Raw genomic sequence first — 18,631 nt, 5'->3', positions numbered from 1 at the left:
CGTATTTCTGAACGACTGTCATATGTTCAAGTAAGTGAGGTTATGTTTTTAATGTCATTGTCATTAAAAGCTAAAGCGCGACTGATGAAAAGTGGTGCAATTATTAAATCACGGTGTAATTGAAACAATATCAAAATTGGACCTTTCAGTAAATTAGTAAGGGCATATCAATCTTTGAATATGTCCCACAGAACCCTGATAGACTTCGTGGTTAAGTACCACACACCACGATTGTTAAATAACGTCGTATTTTTTCCAAGCAATGGAAACTCGTATTTTGGTCGAAGATTGTATTTCCCTGCGCCGCTGTCTTCATCAACACCTAAGGTACAATCACCGAGAAACTTTAGTACATCAACACCGAAAATCAACGAGATCCAATTGACTCCTAAGCCTAAGAAGACCGAAGGAACCTTCCAGTTGATGTTTACATGTAAGAAATGCAACACAAGGAATACTAAATTCATTTCAAAACTAGCGTACTACAAAGGAGTTGTTATTGTAATTTGCGAAGGCTGTGACAATAAGCATTTAATAGCTGATAACTTGAACTGGTTTACGGATATGAATGGCAAGAAAAACATTGAAGACATAATGGCAGAAAAAGGCGAAACAGTACAGAAAATATTGTCAGCAGACCTGGAGTTTATTGCTAAAGAAATGGCAAAAGGTATTGAGAAGAATGAAGAAAAGTTATTAATAAAAGAGTGAAAGTGGTGGAACTTTACTTAATTAAGTTACTTGTAGTTTTATGCCTTAGATTTAGTTATTATAGAATATTATTTATAATTAGCTGTAGCTAATTCTTAGACCTATCAAGTGTCATAATATGTGCCAATAACAATACCTACATGTCAAGGTCAAAGACACAACAGGTTAAAAACATTTAAACTGTAACTTGTAACAATTACATTACTTACATATTTTCCATTTTGATTTGTGTTAAAAAGAACTATATTGTCATCTTTGGGAAATGTAAAGAAAATAATTTACCTACCAGATATGGGGTAATAGATGTTCAGTTTTAAAACTTAGTTTCAAGACAAAAATGTAATTTAAAAAAGATGAAGGAAAGAAAATTGTATTCAATTCTATAATAAGTTTCTTAATTACCTCACTGTGGTATAAGGTATGTTCATACAAATATTTAATTTAATTTTTTTTTTTTTAATGTATAATTTGAACTGTTTCATCTCATTTAAAATGTATAATATTTCTTATGTCTAAGAAATGGAATAATTTTGTGATAGATAGAGCTAAAATTGTAATAGAATAACAAATAAAAATACAGAAATAAAAAGATTATATGATTTATTCTCAATCCATATTACAAGAGATTACAAATCGAATATGGCCAACCTAAAAATATAAAATCGAAACAGGTCCTTATACATAGTAGGGCAACATTTCATATCTATTATTAAAAAGATCATAGAAAAATATTTTAGACTGAGATTACAAATATTGTGTGGATGAAAAAAAAAGTATGACAAGAAAGTTTATGACCAATTCAATCAACCATAAAGTAAAATGTATGAATGCTGCCCCACCCCTAAAGTTAAACATAGATCTTACACTTAATACTTTATAAAAATTCATCAGATAAAAAGTTACACAAAAATATTTTTTAATTGGCACCAGTTGGTAATCATTTCTGAAAAATACTCTATAAAAATAAGGCACAATTAATCACATTATGTAATACATTTTCATAATCTCTTACAATTAATATACTAAGTATTATTTGTGCGATAATAATTAAATTATACAAAAATTAATGTACAAAAATCTTAACAATATAAAAAGAATGTAGTAAGGAATGCAACAGTAATTATTATGTGGGATTTTGTCTTACAAAATACACAAAACATACTTTTAAAAATGATATTAATAAGTAGTCTTCTCTGGGATTATAATGTAGATTAACTCTAAATAAAGTATGTAGTGTACACTGTCTACATAACATTCTGTGTCTCAAGAGTGTTAAGACATTTTGGTGGTAGTAATATTTCATCTTGCGAAAAATATCATTTTAAATGTAATGCCTAATAATAAAGTAATTGAGTAAACAATCACTGACAAAATTTCAGTCTTAAATATTATATTTTTCTTGTTATAATTATAATGTGTTATACTCTTTTTGGACGGCTTACAATAGCATAATCTGTCCCATTGCACATGTTATGAGCAACATCTTCCAAGCCAACTTGGTTCTGGAGTGCTTGCACTTGGGCAGCAGTGGGTACTTGGGGCCCTGGGGTGTTAGGTTTCCTTATCATGCCATATCCTAAATGAGAATCATCTGCCAATCTGGCTGTTTGCATAACATTTTCAACCTCATCATAATCATTCCAAGTGTCTTTACTCTTTGGCTCACCAAGGGCCAAAGTCGTAGGGCGCGCTTCAATCTTTTTATATCGTGAGGATTTGTTCAATTTGCTTGTTGATCCAAAATATGCCAATCTGTCATAATTTTCATCTTCAGGATCAACTACAGGACTTGGAAGCAGAATAATTCTTGATGATTCTGGGCCACTGGTGTTTAAGTTATCTTGAGATCGAGAAATAAGTTTTATACAGTTTGGATTATCGCCCAAGTTAGGAGTGAACTCTGTATGTTCAGGTTCATCTATTCCCAATGTTTTCCATGCTTCAGATCTTACCTCCACACTATCATATGGCACTGACTGATTAGGGGGACTGTGTTCTCTTTTCCCCTGATCAATTGGTTCATAGTTATCAAGCTTTTTAAATCTTGCAAAATCTGAGGTTTCCTCATTGGAAATTGGAATCTCTTGCTTCTTAGGAAGATTGATAATTTTCCGAGGTGGCTTAAGTGGTTTAGGTTTCAGTGCTGGTTTAGGCATCAGTAAAGGTGCAGTGTCCCTTTCTGAGCATGAACTCTGTTGGCTTGATACAGAAGTAGTCTTGAATGACAGTGAACTCAAGTTCAAATCATCAGGCCTAGCAGCAACTAAAGGACTTCTAGAGCCTGGAAACAAATTGGCACTTGACTGAATATTAAATTCACTGTGTTCAGGACTGTTCAGGTTGTCATTGCCAATCATTTGCTTCATTGTTTTCATTTTTAATGACAAGCACTTGAAGATTTCTGATTGGTTCGGGTGTTCTAAATGGAAGATGCCTTCACCTGTATCACATTTCCGCCCTGCTTCAAAAGTAAATTTACCCTGTCTGTAACCATAACGTCTAATAAACCTGTATGGCCAAGTGGCATACACTTTGTCATCATTCTGACCTCTTAATTCTATGGCAGTAGATGTGAGCAAAAGAAGATATCTGATTGGTTCAAAACCACATCTAGTTGAGGCTTCGGAGGGGCACATTTTGACTGAGAATACTCCCTCTCCTGAAGAACAGTACAGATCATTGTCTTCGTCACAGCTGAAAGGATTAGAATCCTTGTCTTTGAAAGCCACTGATTGTAGAGCAGTTACCCATTCCAATGTTTCTGCTTCTGACTGTGTGCTCAACTGCTGGGTGTGTGACTTAGTAAGTATTGTAATAGTGTTTGGACTAGAATGTGTTATTTTTATACAATTTTCGAGAGTAATTATTTTGGGTATAGCACCAGAAGCAACATCATCTTTGTTGTCAAATATTTCAAGACGCTCAATGCCTTGTTTGCTGGCAGTGAAGAGTATACAATGTTTTTGTTGCCAGTTTTTCTGTAAACAAACAGAGGAAACAATTAGACTTTAGTATATTACCATTTCTCATTCCAACAGCTATCTATTTATGTTAATTATTTAAATCCAACTGAATAATAATGAATTAAACTTACTAAAATAACTAATTTAAGTAACTATTTGAGTAAATATGTGGTATAAAGGTACGCAAATGTATAGATATAAAAATGCGTGATATCACAGTTAAATGTCGAACAAGACAAAATTTATCCTTTTACCTCATTGTACAAATAACTACAGGAAAATTTAATTAGTTTTACTAGTTTGGGCTTAAACACGAAGCGCAAAGGATACCGAATTGGCAATATCAACACACGACAACTACCTTTCCATTGAGTCATTGCCTGATTACAATAATGCTACAACCAGATTACGTGATTGTGCATGAATCATATGCACTATTAATTTCTTACTTGAATAGAAGTAACAAGTTTGATTTGTACCTTTTTGGGAAATTTACTAAACATATTCCCTCCGGCAGGCGGAAATAATAAACAACCGGATTTGATCTCGTCGTCTTGTTCCATATTTTGCGTTTGATTTTTCTGAATGTAAAAACTCTTTTTGATTACGAATAACACTAAAAAACATAGCACAAACAAAACTTCGTTGTCGGGTTTACGCTTAAAATTTAGCTCACGGATGAAAAACGCACATTATAATAATTTTGTGTAAAAATGTGAATGCACAAAACTGACGATTACTAAACTTTCAATGACAGATGGGATCGTTCGTATTCACAAAGTGTCATAGATATAAAAGTACATTCACAGAATAAACAAAATATTAAATAAATCGCTTGTTCTATCAAGACATATTATTCATTTAGCTACAGGCCAAAGAATTACGGAAATTAATCATGTTCACAAAAACAATAGGAAATAAAAATGAGAAAATGATTTCTAATTTTGCTATATGGCAACTAAAAGATACAAAGCCACCTGTCGTTTCTATGGAATGGATGGCTGTCAATGTGTTATTTCATTCATTGTTGTCAATGTCATAATTGCAACTTGCTCTTGCACGGCGCTCAGTAGCAGGCAGCATTTTCAAGTTTTTTTTAGATCATTTTAAATTAAAACTATAATCTATTAAATAATTGATCACAATGTCTAGTAATATAAATCCTTTAGCGGGGACTGCGCATTTGCTGGATGAGTTAGACAGTATGTGTCATAAAACTTGTATTATCTTCATCAACTCGTGTTATTTATTTTGATCAAAACAATTCTTGTTTTACAAAGAGAAACTGATGGTGCTGCTGCGGGATGGGAGGACTTTGATTGGATACCTTCGCTGCGTGGATCAATTTGCCAACTTAGTTCTTCACAAGACAATAGAAAGAATTCATGTCGGCAGAGAGTACGGCGACATTCCCCGAGGCATATTTATTGTAAGAGGAGAAAATGTAGTACTCCTCGGTGAAATCGTAAGTTTTTTTTTCTATATTACTTAGAACATAGTTTCATAATATTAATGATCATACAGTATAATAATTTTTCAATCAATAATAATAGTATTTTTATGGTCACTTTTATGTTATGCTATGATGTTTTCACATAAAACATTTGCCAACTTAGATGCACCTGCTAGTAAATAATTGTAGTACTGTTACTAGTACTTCTATCAAAATCCTTATAGTGATTCTAAGGCTTCAAATAATATTGTGAAATTGTTAATGACCAATGATTCAGGAACTCTCATACTACAAAGATCCATATGCATGCTCTATGTAGATGTAGAAATACTGCTGTTATGCCATTATTTGGTTTTCTGGTATAGAAGGGCTAATAAGTTGATAAAGGTTGTATACAGTTGCTGAACGATATAATATACCACCCTCTACAGAAGAGTTCCAGACCATAATCTACACCTGTTCCAAATTTTATCCCGATCCTTTCAGTCATTTTAATGTGTTTCAGTAACAAACATACACACAAACACACATATTCACTTGTGTAATATTACTAAGATGAATTATTTATTTAAATTCTAGGACAAGGACAAAGAAGACAATTTACCATTGACAGAAGTATCCGTAGATGATATTCTTGATGCACAAAGACGAGAACAAGATGGAAAGATTGAGCAACAGAAGTTACTTTCAAAGGCTTTGAAAGAAAGAGGACTCAATTTATTAGCTGAAATGGGACATGATGATATGTTTTAATTGTCCCTTCTAGCTTAAATCTCTATAATGTAAGACTGTGATTATGAATAAACTCTATTATATCATTTGTTTGCCTTTTATTTGTGAAAATAGAAAGATAAGGAATAGCTATGTTCCTTCTGCAGATCCCACCTAAGGCCCTTGGCCAATCCCAGTTTCCCACAACTGAAGTATTGCCATAACAAAAATTAATAGTATATTAAAAAAACTGCACAGCTGTATAATGTATTTGTATTTCTCAGGATTGTTTTGGGTCAGCTGCATCAATAATTTTATTTGTTGAATAAGTACCCAATGCATTTGGATAGAAATACTTCTGATTTTATGAATTTCTAGAAGTATGCGCCACTATTTTCTTTACCACCTTTGTTTACAAATAATTATTGTTAGATACTATTTTCTGGCAAATTAATTTTGGTTTTATTTTATTTTAATAAACATTTATTTCAAATTTTAATGTTACTTTTCATTAATACTCATAAACGATTTTATAATCTCAATTTAAAATCTCGGTTCCTTGCTCAATAAGTTTCGGAACGAGTGGATAGTCAAAATCAAATTCTAGTTTCTGAACGATTCAAATTTTCCGTTGTGATAAAATGACATTTGAAAACAATGTAACTTGTGATTATTTCTTCTTTATTTTTCCTTAATTTTTAACAAAATGTTTATTTCTTGTACCAAATAGTTTAGTACAACGGGTGTTTATTATATTTTGCATAAAATATGAACTCAATTAGAGTGTTATTTTAGTTCTTTCTTTATTTTTCTTACTTCTTTGTGTTGACGAAAAAAAATATGACTTCGGCGGATTTAACACTGATTGAAAGGCTACGGAAGGAGAATTTAGAGCAATTCTTTACTTTAGTGCGTATGCACTTATCTTTTGTCGTAGATATTAATACTGACGAGTGAGTATTTAAGTTCCGGAAGCCGTTATAACCTCAGTGAAGTGCTTGTACCTATTGTTTACGTAAATACGATTATTTTTCAGTGTTGATTGTTCAACTGATAAACCAAAGCAGTTCCGATGGAACTTCCACAAGAAAACAAAGAACTCGAGTTCAAATTCTAGTCAAAATAATGCAAATATAACGAAGAATAACGTCGAAGTGAGTTCAATAACGGAAGATGGAATATTGAGAGTGAATGAGCTGATAGATTTTCTATCGAAACCCGATAGTAAGTGATTTGAATATTATTTACTAGTTATTAGTGTTTAAAATTGTATGAAGAAGTTTTAGTTCTAATTAGAGCATTAGTAGTACTCCTAGTAACTGCTAAATGAATGACAATAATTTCTCTCAACCGTCCATTTCTTATCAGAAGTTCTTGTGACTATTTTTAAGTTGAATAGAATTATTATCTACTAAACTATAAAAGCTAAAATAATAAAAAAAAACCTTTCTTGTTAAGTAGATATTTGAGCACATTTGTTTTTATAACTGACCTATCACAACTTTCAACAATACAACACCTAAACTAACTAAAAATCATGGTTTACTTGCATATATTAATGGAGAAAAGCTAGAGCTTTTCTGACATGAAGCTGCTTTTCAGACATGAAGCTATCAGTTTCTAGTTTTAAACTGGTCTACCAGTTTCTAGTCACAGCAACATCACACAACATACTCTATATATTCTAAACTAGTAGTTCATGATACTTAATATAAAAATACAAACCCTTTTCCTGTCATCAATAATGAACTAGAAACATTTGATTAACAACTAATAGACATTTAATGTTATAAATTACAGATGTAACCCAAGAAGGAATATTTCGCAGAACAGGTTCATTGAGCAGGCAGCAAGAGTTGAAGAACTTGCTCCTCACAGGATCCAACCTCGGTTTGGATGATGGGAAGTTCTCTGTCCATGATTGTGCGTCAGTGTTGAAGGGTTTCCTTGCTGAGTTACCTCAACCTCTACTGATGGATCAGTATTATCAGACATATTGCACTTTGGCTGGTAAGTTGTAGAGGATAATAAGAATATTATCCACAATTATTGCATTATTACACCATTATTATTATAGGAATATTACACAGAAGTATAGACATGAGAATTAGCTTAATGTTTTTTCTTCAATGCAGAATTCACACATTGGAGTTCTAAGTTGAATAAGAGTGATAAACAAATCAATTATAAAGTAATGGCATTTTAATACTGCAGCTTCTTCCGCATTCCCGTGGGATAAAAAATAGCCTATGTGTTATTTCAGACAATAATCTATCCCTTGCTCCAAATTTCATCACTATCCCTTTAACCATTTTGATGCAATTGAGTAACAAACACACATTACAACACAAATTACAACTCACAAACTGTAAGATTCTATAATTTCTTTTTTCCGTACTTGTTGAGTGGTTTCATGAGACCAACTAAATTAATAGTAGCCTAAATATTAACGAAATCTAATTCAAAATCAATATTCCATCCACAGCGCAATACCCTCCGAATGCGGATTCATCAGAAGTAAAGCTCCTGACAGCGCTGCAACTGCTGCTGCTACTTCTAACACCGTCGCACAGGAACTTCTTACAGCGGCTGTTGCGGTTGTTACGATTGACTGCGGACAATGAAGCCTCGAATCGGATGTCGCCCGACACCCTAGCTACCATGTTCACTCCACATCTGCTTTGTCCTAGAAAGGTATGTTGTTTTAATGATCCTTGATTTACAACATTATGGTGAAGCAGAAAGGATGTTTGTAGACCGGCTTGTAGATTATTTTAAAATATACACGTAGTCACGTATTTTTTTATTTCTTACGAAAACCTATACTTTCGAACATATAATATGCCGATTTGAAACACCGCGTGACGTCACTTCTAGGTACATTTTATGCGTAGAAATGACGTATTTGCGCCTTATCCTAAACTTTGATATAATATCGATGTATTGTTATCAGATACAGAATACTTTGTCTTCAATATTGCATCTACGTTTTACATCTATTCTAAAATGTCGAAATTACTATAATGACTAAACCGGAGATATGTGGGACTGTATATTAGTGTAAGTACTTTGTTTTTAAGATTAGCTTTTAACTTCTAATTTAATTTACCGACTTCAAAAAAGGAGGAGGTTCTCAATTCGACCGTATCTTTTTTTATGTATGTTAATCGATATCTCCGGCAGTTATAGACCGATTTGAGAAATTCTTTTTGTGTTTGAAAGAGTACACCGACTCCAGAAATAACAATAATTGTACCTACTTACATTATAATGTGTGTGATGAGTTAGTAAAGTTAGTTGATCTATTAAGTTGTTGAAAAATACGCAATTATTTCTTTTACTTTTTAGTGCATATTAATTTGTTTTGGAATATTTATTTTTTGAAGTCGGTTTTTTTTTGTTAAAATTGTTTTTTTTTAATTCCAGCTATCACCAGAAACGTTTCACGCGGACTCCATAGCACTATCACCGGTGATCAGCTTCATGATTCGTCAGTCGTCTAAACTGTTTGATGCGCCGACGCAGTTGGTGACGGACGCGGCCGCTTACCTCACTGTGCGGGAGAAGAGACGGGCCATGTCGCCGCTTGTGGACTTGGATGAGAGTATTACTGATAAGTGAGTGTTGGGACAATATTTTGTCCTACTTTTTAATCTTCTAAAGGTTTTTTAAGGTAGGTGTGTACCTAATGCATGGGAAAAATCATATGTCTTCTCCCGCCTTGGACGAGGCGAGCGGGAGTGTAAAAGCCACCCCGTTCCTACTCCTGCTTGTCGAACCGGAGCCCTTTAAACCCACTAGTTGCCCGCAGCTCCGATCTTGAAAGGGTACCTTACCCTTCAAGATTGGAGCTGCGGACTGCTGTCGGAGGTAGAGGTAGACGTAGATGTACTAGACTAATGCATATTGTGTAAGTCCAGATGATTGACGAAAAGTGAATGTCAATATAGAACTTAATTCAACAGAACATAGAACTTAATTCAACAGGCCAAAGTTAAAAGGTACTATTGATATTATTTTAGGTATTAGGCACACTTTGCCCTACGCTTAAGATGATTTGGACAAATTAAGATTGAAACGCAAGGAGAATATTTACAAGAGCAATTTTAGTGGTAAAACTGTTTTGTCTAATGGTTTATAATTGTACTTATTGATTTGTGTTTTCTCTGGAGGCTATTGTCCACCACCAATAACAGAGACTTCTACTTCTGTCTAGAATTTCGTATGAATGATTTTGTTATTTCCTTCCAATATTTCTAATTAACATTTATCTCTCTTATAGAACAGCGGCGAGTACAGTGTACACGTTCGTGGACCGGTCCCGCACGCGCGCGGAGAACGCGTCCAACCCCACCGACACCGCGCTCGCGCAGCTCTACGCGCACATACAGGCGCTGCCCGACTCCAACCACAAGCGACGGCTCATCAAACATTTTAACCGCCAGAATGGATATGGTGAGTGTAACTTGTGTAGATAATAATTGGGCCATGTATTATAATGGTAAATAAAAACACATAATAATATATCATCACTCCCACTGTTGGTAACACTGATTTACCATGGACTCAGGCAATATGAACTTTCAAACTGCGACGCTTATGTAGAGGAAGCCGATCAGGAAATACAGATTCCGGCAAAAAAATTCACTCACTAGCAATTCGCACCAGGAAGTTTGAAGCGAAACAGGTCGTCAAAGTCTATGGTATATTTAGGAAGCGGTGGCGCTGCGCAGATCGTCTTCCTATTCGATGATGGAAAAGACTAAGGGGAATGGAATCAAGTTGTGAAATTCGAAACACAAAGAACATTATAATTGTAAAGACTGAATAAAGTCATGTACAAACAATTGTGTTAACAAAGTTCCCTATACGCATTACAGGCACGCCCATACAAATTCAAAGGACAGGTAAAGTGGCCGGCTCTAGAAGTTTCGGCGACTCCATCAAGAGGCATATCTTCAACAAGGGACTTCTCAACAAGACGCCAAAGAAAGGTTCAGGCTCTAATATTAATGTTATAGAAGAGGTAAGTGCCTTATACTATTTACCGATCAAATTGTATGTTAAACGCTCGATAATACACCTTTTGTTACAAGATATAAAGTTGAAAATAAAAGTGTGCTGTGAAACCCAAAGTCATAGTTTGAAAAGTCCTGAATAATCTAGTAAAAAGAAGTTTCATAGTAACATATATTTACGTACCAAAGGTGTATATCGAGCAAATAATTTCAATTCTTAACTATAACTAATATTTTCAAACTAAAATCTTTGAGTCCCTTTAAGAGTATGTTCTTAATGCGTAACATACTATCTCCAAAGTCTTATGTACAGTTAGCCAAACTATTTAGTATACAGCAAAGAAAAAAAAACAACTTAGTACAGAGATAGTAGCTTCTATTAAGTAATTTACTACTTCTACTTTGACATACATAACAATCAATCAAATATCAAATGAAAGAAACAACCAGTCTTCTCTACTAATAACGACGTAATCTCGCAAGAAATTGCATTACCTACTTAAAACCATACTGTCTCTGTACTAAATCAGTCTTTAATTTCGTACCTGCATACCAAATAATTTGGCTGACAGTACCTTCATCATCAAAAGCATGTAAATGCATACTTGTAACTAACAATATGTCCGTGCATTGTGTTGTGATGTCTAATCTCTTTCTATCTGTGTGCTGTCCCCTTCCTAACATTTCCGTCATGCTTAACGCTTACAGAAATCAGCCAAAGGGAAACTAAGGTTCACTGATGACAATAAAGTCGATGTGTCACACAAAAACATAGTTCTCAAGAACTTAGCTCATAAAATAGCAAGCTCAGAGTCTCTAGACGATGACTACGATTCGGACGCCAGTAACGAAAGCACTCTATCAGATGGCGCACTAAATAGATCACGTAAACTAAGTCCGAAGTTTGTGTCTGAACCGAATTTGAGTGCTTTGGATACGAACGATGAAACTCCGAAGAAGAAACGCGGGAATCGGCTGTTTCGTTCGAAGATTATGACGACGCAGACGTTGAACAAGAAGTATCAGAAACGGAACGGGGTTATACGGGGGACGCCGACTTGCGTCTCGTGTTTCGATGACCAGGACACTGGGTCGGAACAGGAGTCGTGCCAAGAAACGAGTGAAGACAAAAGCCCTGTAGACACACCGACGAAGATTTTGCAGGACGATATGAAACACTACCTGACTAGTACACCAGGGATATCTGACGTGGTTCTCTTTGATGAAGACTGTTCCACGCCTTACACTATAAATTTTCGAAGAGCCTCTATGTCACCCATAACGAAGTCCACGCAAAAGTTGTCCAAAGCAATGCAGGTTTGTCTCTCGCATGAATTGCATGTTTCTTTTGTTCGTCGCGCTTTTAATGTGTTTGATACTTTTGTCTTGAAATTAATGTTAAGTTGTCGACGTCTCTGCCTATTCATCTCATCTATCCACTTTGGGTATAGGGGATTAACAGGCTAGATGTGCTTGAACAATAATGTTTCATCATTTTCTATAAGATCAATAAGAATTTCCTTTTTGTTCTTTATAAACTGAACCAGTGCATTCGAGTTTAATTTAAAACAAAATTTTGGCTAAGTAACTGTTGTACATTTTCTATTTCGAAACCCAATAAGAATAACCCAATATAGAAAATTCCTTATAATTACGTAGAATTATACGGAATTGTTTCCAGTATTGTCATCCTCTACCGATTTCTTCGAAGAAGTACAGTATTAAAAAACCGAAATAGTTGTAAAATAAATGTTATCATAATTACAGGAATCAATAATGACACCGCGATCCCGTAAACCTCTGATAATAACATCGGAACAGCGGGACATGGCGGACACGACCGTTCAGAAAGACGAGACGACCAAGTCTGACGTCATCTACCAATCTATGTCACCCAAGAACGACAGCGATTTCGTCTCCTCAGACGATGATGACGTCACAAGGTCCACGTTCTCGTGCGAAAGGTAACACTAAACAGTCGTTACGAAGAATTTGTTACTAACAAGATTTTTATATTATGCTTACAAAATAAGTATTTTAGGTTGAAAATTGTCTGCGCTGTTAACAAAGCTTTAAGTATTAATTCTTGATTAGTGAAGATTATTAACAAGGTAAACTGTTCATGCTTTTTAAATCTTTTAACTATTTTGTGCTTTGTATACGTCTCTTACTCACTTTATTTTCTCTTTTCCAGATCAAGATCAAGTCAGTCTGCAAGCACATCACTACCACGAACGAATCAATTCGATGCCCGATCGATCAATTCAATCGGTGAAGGCAGCCCTATAAGACCAGAAAGTACTCGATTCGTTATAAGCCGCGATAGACCGAATTTAGTTGACGAATTGAACACAACACTATGTGGTAGCGACGACGGCCTACCAAAGTTCGCAATATCGTACGAAACAAACGAACCAAAATGTCTATCGGAACCTTTTAGAGAATACCTCCTTAGTAGATCGGTTCTGACAGCGACTCCAATCGATTTATCGATACTAAATAAATCGAATGACACCGATGATAAAATTAGCGATTCACTTCTCTACTGTTTAGATGGTAACGTACCTTCAGATTTAACGTTATCGATAAGTAATTTGGCAGTCGATAAAGAATCGAGTTTGAGGTCGCCGTTAAAGAATATTAGTGTGAATATCGATAAAAGTCCGAATAGAAAGCGTTTGGCTGACGATATTGGTTGTATAGAGGAATCTACGTCTGAGACGAAGAAGCTGATGGTCGCAAAAGAGAATATCAAAGAGGTTTTTGAAATACGAGAGACTGAATTGTAGATTATTAAACTATATTGATTGGATTTTTTTAAATATACATACTAAACATGTCTACCGTTTCGGAGAAATTGTTGGTCATCGAAAAGGTAGGCAGAAGCGTATGGTAGTCACTTAGTCCCACCAAATCGGTGGAGGCCTTATCTACTTCTATAACTGGAATCTGAACAGCAGTACCTCTAGACAAATGTTATTTGAACACCAATCGAAAGTGTGATTATGAAAGTCAATGTATGGATACTGACATTCGACAAATTATATCCAGCCCATACATAGTGTGGGAGAGCCATGCTTCGGCACGAATGGGGCGACTCGACCGGAGTGATACCACAGCCTCACAGAAAACCGACGTGAAATAACGCTTGCGTTGTGCCTCGGGTGTTCATGGGCGGGCGCGGCGATTGCTTACCATCAGGTGATCAGTCTGCTCGTTTACCGGCTTATACCATAAAATAAAATATTGATTTTTCTATTCACTCGTTTGAGTAGAGCTTATATGAAATTTGGCTCATAGGAAACTTGTGCTTGCGACTACACGGTGATTAGAAAGGTCAATATGAATCCCTTCCTATTACAATTTTAATATTGATCTTCCTAATTACTACCAACTCATAAAAGCATGAGAAGAGCATACAACAATGTCAACAATTATAAAAAAATGAGAATTTGATTAAATATTCCCATTGAGTGCCTTAAAATGTTTTGACATTTACTTTTATTCCAATATTGGTGCATAATGTATGAGATTATACATTAGTAAGTATAAAGATCTCCGAATTATGAAACTATTGTACAGTATTTTTGACTTGAACCTTATTTCAATTGACATTAATTTGATTTTGCTTTGTAAACTCAATGAAGAATGTTGTCCAAAATATTTATTTTACTTCTTCACATTTGAATTGATTATTGTTTAATGTAACTGTTTTAGTTATGAGTACGTTTATAAATATAGAATATTTGAGTACATTATGAACCTCGTTGTTTTATTCTCCATTTTTTTTGGTATATTATTCATAACCATTTCTTTAGTACCTTTACCCGAACTTCATGATCATCGTTATACCAGCCACAAAATATCTTTAAGTCCAGATTGACAGGTCTTAAGCGACCTGCATCATCTTATATCCTACAGAGATTGATATTTATCTTACGGTCTAGCGCATGCTAAGAATAACTTAATCTAAAATAAACTGCTATGATTTACGGATGAAAACGGCATACCTTCCATTTTTTGCCACGCCGTCGGTGTGCATTGGGTCTTGTTATAAATCATCCTCTTTTGTAGATGAGCACTATAGTTCATATTATGTGGACTCTCACAGATTGTTGATAATAATAATGATGATTCGGCGCTGGATACACTAAATACTAGTAGAATTATCTATTAATTTCCTCCCACGGACCCTTCGATTGTGGAATGAACTCCCTGCCGAGGTTTTTCCAGTAGGCTACAAGAATAAGAATAAGAATATTTTTATTGTGTCAAAAATTTCTTTACAATAGTGTGTACAGAATCCTCTTTTAGACAAAAAAATGCCTGTAGTAGAAGACTCTGCCCCTCCCCATTTGAATAGCGTGATAATTAACACAATAACTTAAGAAAATAATAATAATAAAAAAATAAAAAATGTAGTTAACTTTAGGGAACAATTTCAACAAAAAGAGAATATAATTAAAGATGTGAGTGTGTATGTGCGCGTGTGTGAGTGCGTGTGTGTGAGTGCGTGTGTGTCTGTTTATGTGTGTGTGTAAATGTGACTGAGTGTGTATGTAAGTCTATCAGTGTTATAATAAAAATGCTTCAGTGTCCTCATACGTAAGTGGTTTTATCCACCTAACTAGTGTATCTTTAAGGTCATGATTATTTTTAGTGTGTATACGTATCTTTTTATTTATTCTATTATATAACTGAGCTGATTGTTTATTGTACTGTTTACATCCAAATTTGGTTTTAGTTGAAGGTATATCAGCTATACTGAAATTCCTTCTTTTCGAGGTAATGCCCACAGTAGAAGGTAAAGACTTGTGCTTCTTTAAGATGGTTTGAACAATAAACAGTTTTCTGACAGAGAGTACATCACTGATCCGGTAAAGGTCCACAGTAGGAAATCTTAATTTTTTAAAAATATTAACTTTAAGAGAGCGCGTTGTCGTGATCTCATGGTGGAATAGCAGCAACGATTGTCGCAACCGAGGGCTGCGCTCGCTGTCATTGCAGCGGTAAGTCCCCTCTTTGAGGAGTGGCTAGAGAGGCGCCACGGCGTCCTCACCTACCGCCTGACGCAGGTGCTTACCGGACATGGAAGTTTCGGTAGGTTCCTGTTTCTGATTGGGCGGGAGGAAACGCCCGGGTGTCATCACTGTGCGGACCGCCCGGAGGATACGGTGGAGCATACCTCATCTTGTGGCGGTGTGCCCTGCATGGGCTGAGCACCGCCGTGTCCTCAGGGATGTGGTCGGCGACGGCGACCTCTCGCGTCCGGCATTGGTTCAGACCATGGTGCGGAGCGAGGGGGACTGGGATGCCGTCTCCTCCTTCTGCGAAGCAGTCATGCTAGCTAAGGAGGAGGCGGGGCGCGTGAGAGAACGAACCTCTTCACGCCCCAGCCGTCGCGAGAGACACTCCGGGCGTCGGGGATCGCGAGACGATCTCCGGCCACCGTAAGTGCGGGTCTGCGGACGGTGAGCAAGGGTAGCTCGCCGCCCGACCAGAACCAGACCCGTGCGTGCGTTACGCACGCGCCTCAAAGAGCCATCAGACCACCACAGATGGGGCCCAATAGGGCTGATGCTTAATCCGGAGCTGCGGACTACCTAGCGGGTTTACCGGGGCTCCGGCTTGACAAGCAGGAGAAGGAACGGGGTGGTTTTTAGTCAGTAAGAGTCTGACACTCCCTCTCGCTTTGCCCTGGCGAGAGAAGTCATTGGATGATTTTCCCCCTGAAAAAAAAAAAAAAAAAAAAGAGAGCGCGTTGTGCTCGTTCTAAATGTATCAATTTGGTCTTTGCTGTGCCTCCCCAAACCGGAATACAGTATACAAGTACAGATTGAACCAGTGCAATGTAAATTTGCATAAGTAAATTTCTAGATGGGCCTTTGTTGTTAGCTTTTACTATAGGTGCTACATGCCTAAGGGTTTTGAATATCCAGCCTAACTTCCTGATTCTGGCGGTGACTTGCTCTACGTGAGGGTACCAGGATAGTCTATTGTCCACTACTACACCCAAATACTTGACTTCAGTTACTTTGCGAACACTCGGGCAGTTACAATTATTGCCGTATTCACCCTGGCATGCATGTATGATTATTTCAAACTCATCAATCGGTTCATTACGCTTGGAGATACTAAAACATATAAAATTCGTTTTAGATGTATTTAATGTTAGGAGATTAGATTTTAGCCAATCAGCAACACGAGTAAGACCTGTCTCAGCATGATGTTTAACATCGTGCCAAGAGCCCCCATAGAAGACTACGGCTGTATCGTCGGCGTAGGAGAAAACTTTAGCATTAGGTATTTTCATGCTACAAAGGTCATTAATATATATCAAGAAGAGGGTTGGGCCCAATACACTTCCCTGAGGAACACCGTACAATACAGCCGCGTCGTCACTGATATGCTGCCCAACCTTCACTCTTTGCTTTCTGTTTGAAAGGTAGTCTTTTAGAAGGTCAAGAGCTATACCCCGAACTCCAATCTTTTCAAGTTTGTTGGCAAGGATAGAGGTAGAAACGGTATCAAAAGCCTTTTTTAGGTCTAAAAAGACCGCTAGGCTTTTTTCACCATTGTCTAAATGTTTAGCTATTAAAGAGGACAAATCACTAACAGCATCCTCAGTAGATATATTTCTTCTAAAGCCGTATTGCGAATCAGATAATATATTAAATTTATTCAAATAATTAAGTAGTCTAGTGTTTATTAATTTTTCAATAATTTTTGATAAAGCAGTTAACACTGATATTGGTCTATAATTGCTGATATCGTCTCTATCTCCACCCTTGTGCACCGGCGTGATAATGGCTTCTTTTAGCGGGGCCGGGAAGATTCCTTTCGTAAAGCAAAGATTTGCAAGGTGTGTGATGATGGGGACCACTACCGTGCTGGTATATTTTAAGAACTTAGTAGATATGCCATCGCAACCCGTAGCGCCGCCAGACTTAAGGTTCATTAGAGTTCCGTATACCTCACCACAGTCTGTTTCGAGAAGCACGAAAGAATTAGCTTGTGTGGGTGCATCGCTTAATGGAGTACTGTTATTCTGGGTTCTAGGTTGAATTTGCTGAGCTAGCTCATAACCTATATTAGCAAAATAATTATTGATGAAGTTAATGGATTCAGAAGGTGATGGCTTCAAGTTTAACAGTTCTTGTATTTTGATTATTTATTTTATTAGTGTATGTAATAGATTTAATATTTTTCCAAAGTTGCTTTGAATTTTTTATTGAATTTGATAGTAGTTCTTTTTCGTACTTTCTTTTTAACTTTTTTATTATTTTGTTACAATAATTCCTATATCGTGTATAAGTGATTTTTAGAATTAAATTTTCTGGGTCATGGCGAAGCTTCTTTTGAAGTTTATTGCGATTTTGTATGCAGCGCAAAATTCCTTTAGTGATCCATGGTTTGATGATGCGTTTGCTGCTTGGAATATTTATTATGGCGGTATTAGAGTTAATAGTATCGGTAAGAGAATCCAGCAAAAGTTTACACAAATAATCCGCATCATGGCAAAATAGCAAATCGCTTAAGTTCTTCTCTTGCAAGTGTATTAGAGCTTGTCCATAATTAAGTGAAGCAGTAGTTTTAGGTATTACTTGTTTATGTTTTTGCTTAGTCAATACTAAAAGTGTTGTGAAGTGATCTGTGATGGTAGTGTGTAAGATAGCGATAGTAGCAGAAAATTTTATTTTGTTTATTTTTAACATGAAGTGATCCAGACACGTTTTATCTCTAGTCGGTAACAGATGCCCCGGTAGGATACCATG

The 18,631-nt window shown here is 36.0% G+C and overlaps 4 protein-coding genes across 6 annotated transcripts; 3 read left to right on the top strand and 1 right to left on the bottom strand.

Annotated features, from left to right (window-relative positions):
• Positions 1-39: 39 nt before the first annotated feature.
• On the top strand, positions 40-1,302 carry LOC118276053 (DNL-type zinc finger protein-like). The gene has a single exon (XM_035594186.2). It carries the CDS (start codon positions 181-183, stop codon positions 709-711), a length of 531 nt encoding a protein of 176 aa, XP_035450079.2. The 5' UTR covers positions 40-180; the 3' UTR covers positions 712-1,302.
• Positions 1,295-4,446, bottom strand: LOC118276052 (docking protein 1). Its single transcript, XM_035594185.2, has 2 exons — positions 4,154-4,446; positions 1,295-3,689 (listed from the first exon to the last, which is right to left on the bottom strand). Exons 1-2 carry the CDS (start codon positions 4,235-4,237, stop codon positions 2,130-2,132), a joined length of 1,644 nt encoding a protein of 547 aa, XP_035450078.1. The 5' UTR covers positions 4,238-4,446; the 3' UTR covers positions 1,295-2,129.
• Positions 4,447-4,700: 254 nt separating this feature from the next.
• On the top strand, positions 4,701-5,947 carry LOC118276054 (U6 snRNA-associated Sm-like protein LSm1). Its single transcript, XM_035594187.2, has 3 exons — positions 4,701-4,876; positions 4,955-5,139; positions 5,707-5,947. The coding sequence occupies exons 1-3, from the start codon at positions 4,819-4,821 to the stop codon at positions 5,878-5,880; spliced, it is 417 nt and encodes a 138-aa protein (XP_035450080.1). The 5' UTR covers positions 4,701-4,818; the 3' UTR covers positions 5,881-5,947.
• Positions 5,948-6,460: 513 nt separating this feature from the next.
• LOC118276393 (rho GTPase-activating protein 19) lies at positions 6,461-13,670 on the top strand. 3 transcript variants are annotated; one of them, XM_035594691.2, is made up of 11 exons: positions 6,461-6,791; positions 6,875-7,062; positions 7,639-7,848; positions 8,324-8,532; positions 9,265-9,455; positions 10,121-10,293; positions 10,719-10,864; positions 11,565-12,173; positions 12,624-12,820; positions 12,898-12,967; positions 13,051-13,199. In XM_035594691.2, exons 1-10 carry the CDS (start codon positions 6,679-6,681, stop codon positions 12,944-12,946), a joined length of 2,085 nt encoding a protein of 694 aa, XP_035450584.1. In that variant the 5' UTR covers positions 6,461-6,678; the 3' UTR covers positions 12,947-12,967; positions 13,051-13,199. The 3 variants fall into 3 exon arrangements, with proteins under 3 accessions (XP_035450584.1, XP_035450583.1, XP_035450585.1); XM_035594690.2 differs by lacking the exon at positions 12,898-12,967 and having other exon boundaries at positions 6,462-6,791; positions 13,051-13,670; XM_035594692.2 differs by lacking the exons at positions 11,565-12,173; positions 12,898-12,967 and having other exon boundaries at positions 6,462-6,791; positions 13,051-13,670.
• Positions 13,671-18,631: the final 4,961 nt, after the last annotated feature.

This window comes from Spodoptera frugiperda, chromosome 31, assembly GCF_023101765.2.
Source record: "Spodoptera frugiperda isolate SF20-4 chromosome 31, AGI-APGP_CSIRO_Sfru_2.0, whole genome shotgun sequence".
Lineage (NCBI taxonomy): Eukaryota > Metazoa > Arthropoda > Insecta > Lepidoptera > Noctuidae > Spodoptera > Spodoptera frugiperda.
Note: the sequence above shows the minus strand (reverse complement) of the source record. Positions and strands in the feature narration are given on the sequence as shown.

Coding starts and splice junctions, on each gene's coding strand:
- LOC118276052 (XM_035594185.2), bottom strand. CDS start 4,237: ATGGAACAAGACGACGAGATCAAATCCGGTTGTTTATTATTTCCGCCT. Junction 3,690..4,153: donor TTAGTAAATTTCCCAAAAAG/GTACAAATCAAA, acceptor GTTTGTTTACAG/AAAAACTGGCAACAAAAACA.
- LOC118276054 (XM_035594187.2), top strand. CDS start 4,819: ATGTCTAGTAATATAAATCCTTTAGCGGGGACTGCGCATTTGCTGGAT. Junction 4,877..4,954: donor TTTGCTGGATGAGTTAGACA/GTATGTGTCATA, acceptor TGTTTTACAAAG/AGAAACTGATGGTGCTGCTG. Junction 5,140..5,706: donor TAGTACTCCTCGGTGAAATC/GTAAGTTTTTTT, acceptor TTTAAATTCTAG/GACAAGGACAAAGAAGACAA.
- LOC118276053 (XM_035594186.2), top strand. CDS start 181: ATGTCCCACAGAACCCTGATAGACTTCGTGGTTAAGTACCACACACCA.
- LOC118276393 (XM_035594690.2), top strand. CDS start 6,679: ATGACTTCGGCGGATTTAACACTGATTGAAAGGCTACGGAAGGAGAAT. Junction 8,533..9,264: donor ATCTGCTTTGTCCTAGAAAG/GTATGTTGTTTT, acceptor TTTTAATTCCAG/CTATCACCAGAAACGTTTCA. Junction 12,174..12,623: donor AGTTGTCCAAAGCAATGCAG/GTTTGTCTCTCG, acceptor TCATAATTACAG/GAATCAATAATGACACCGCG.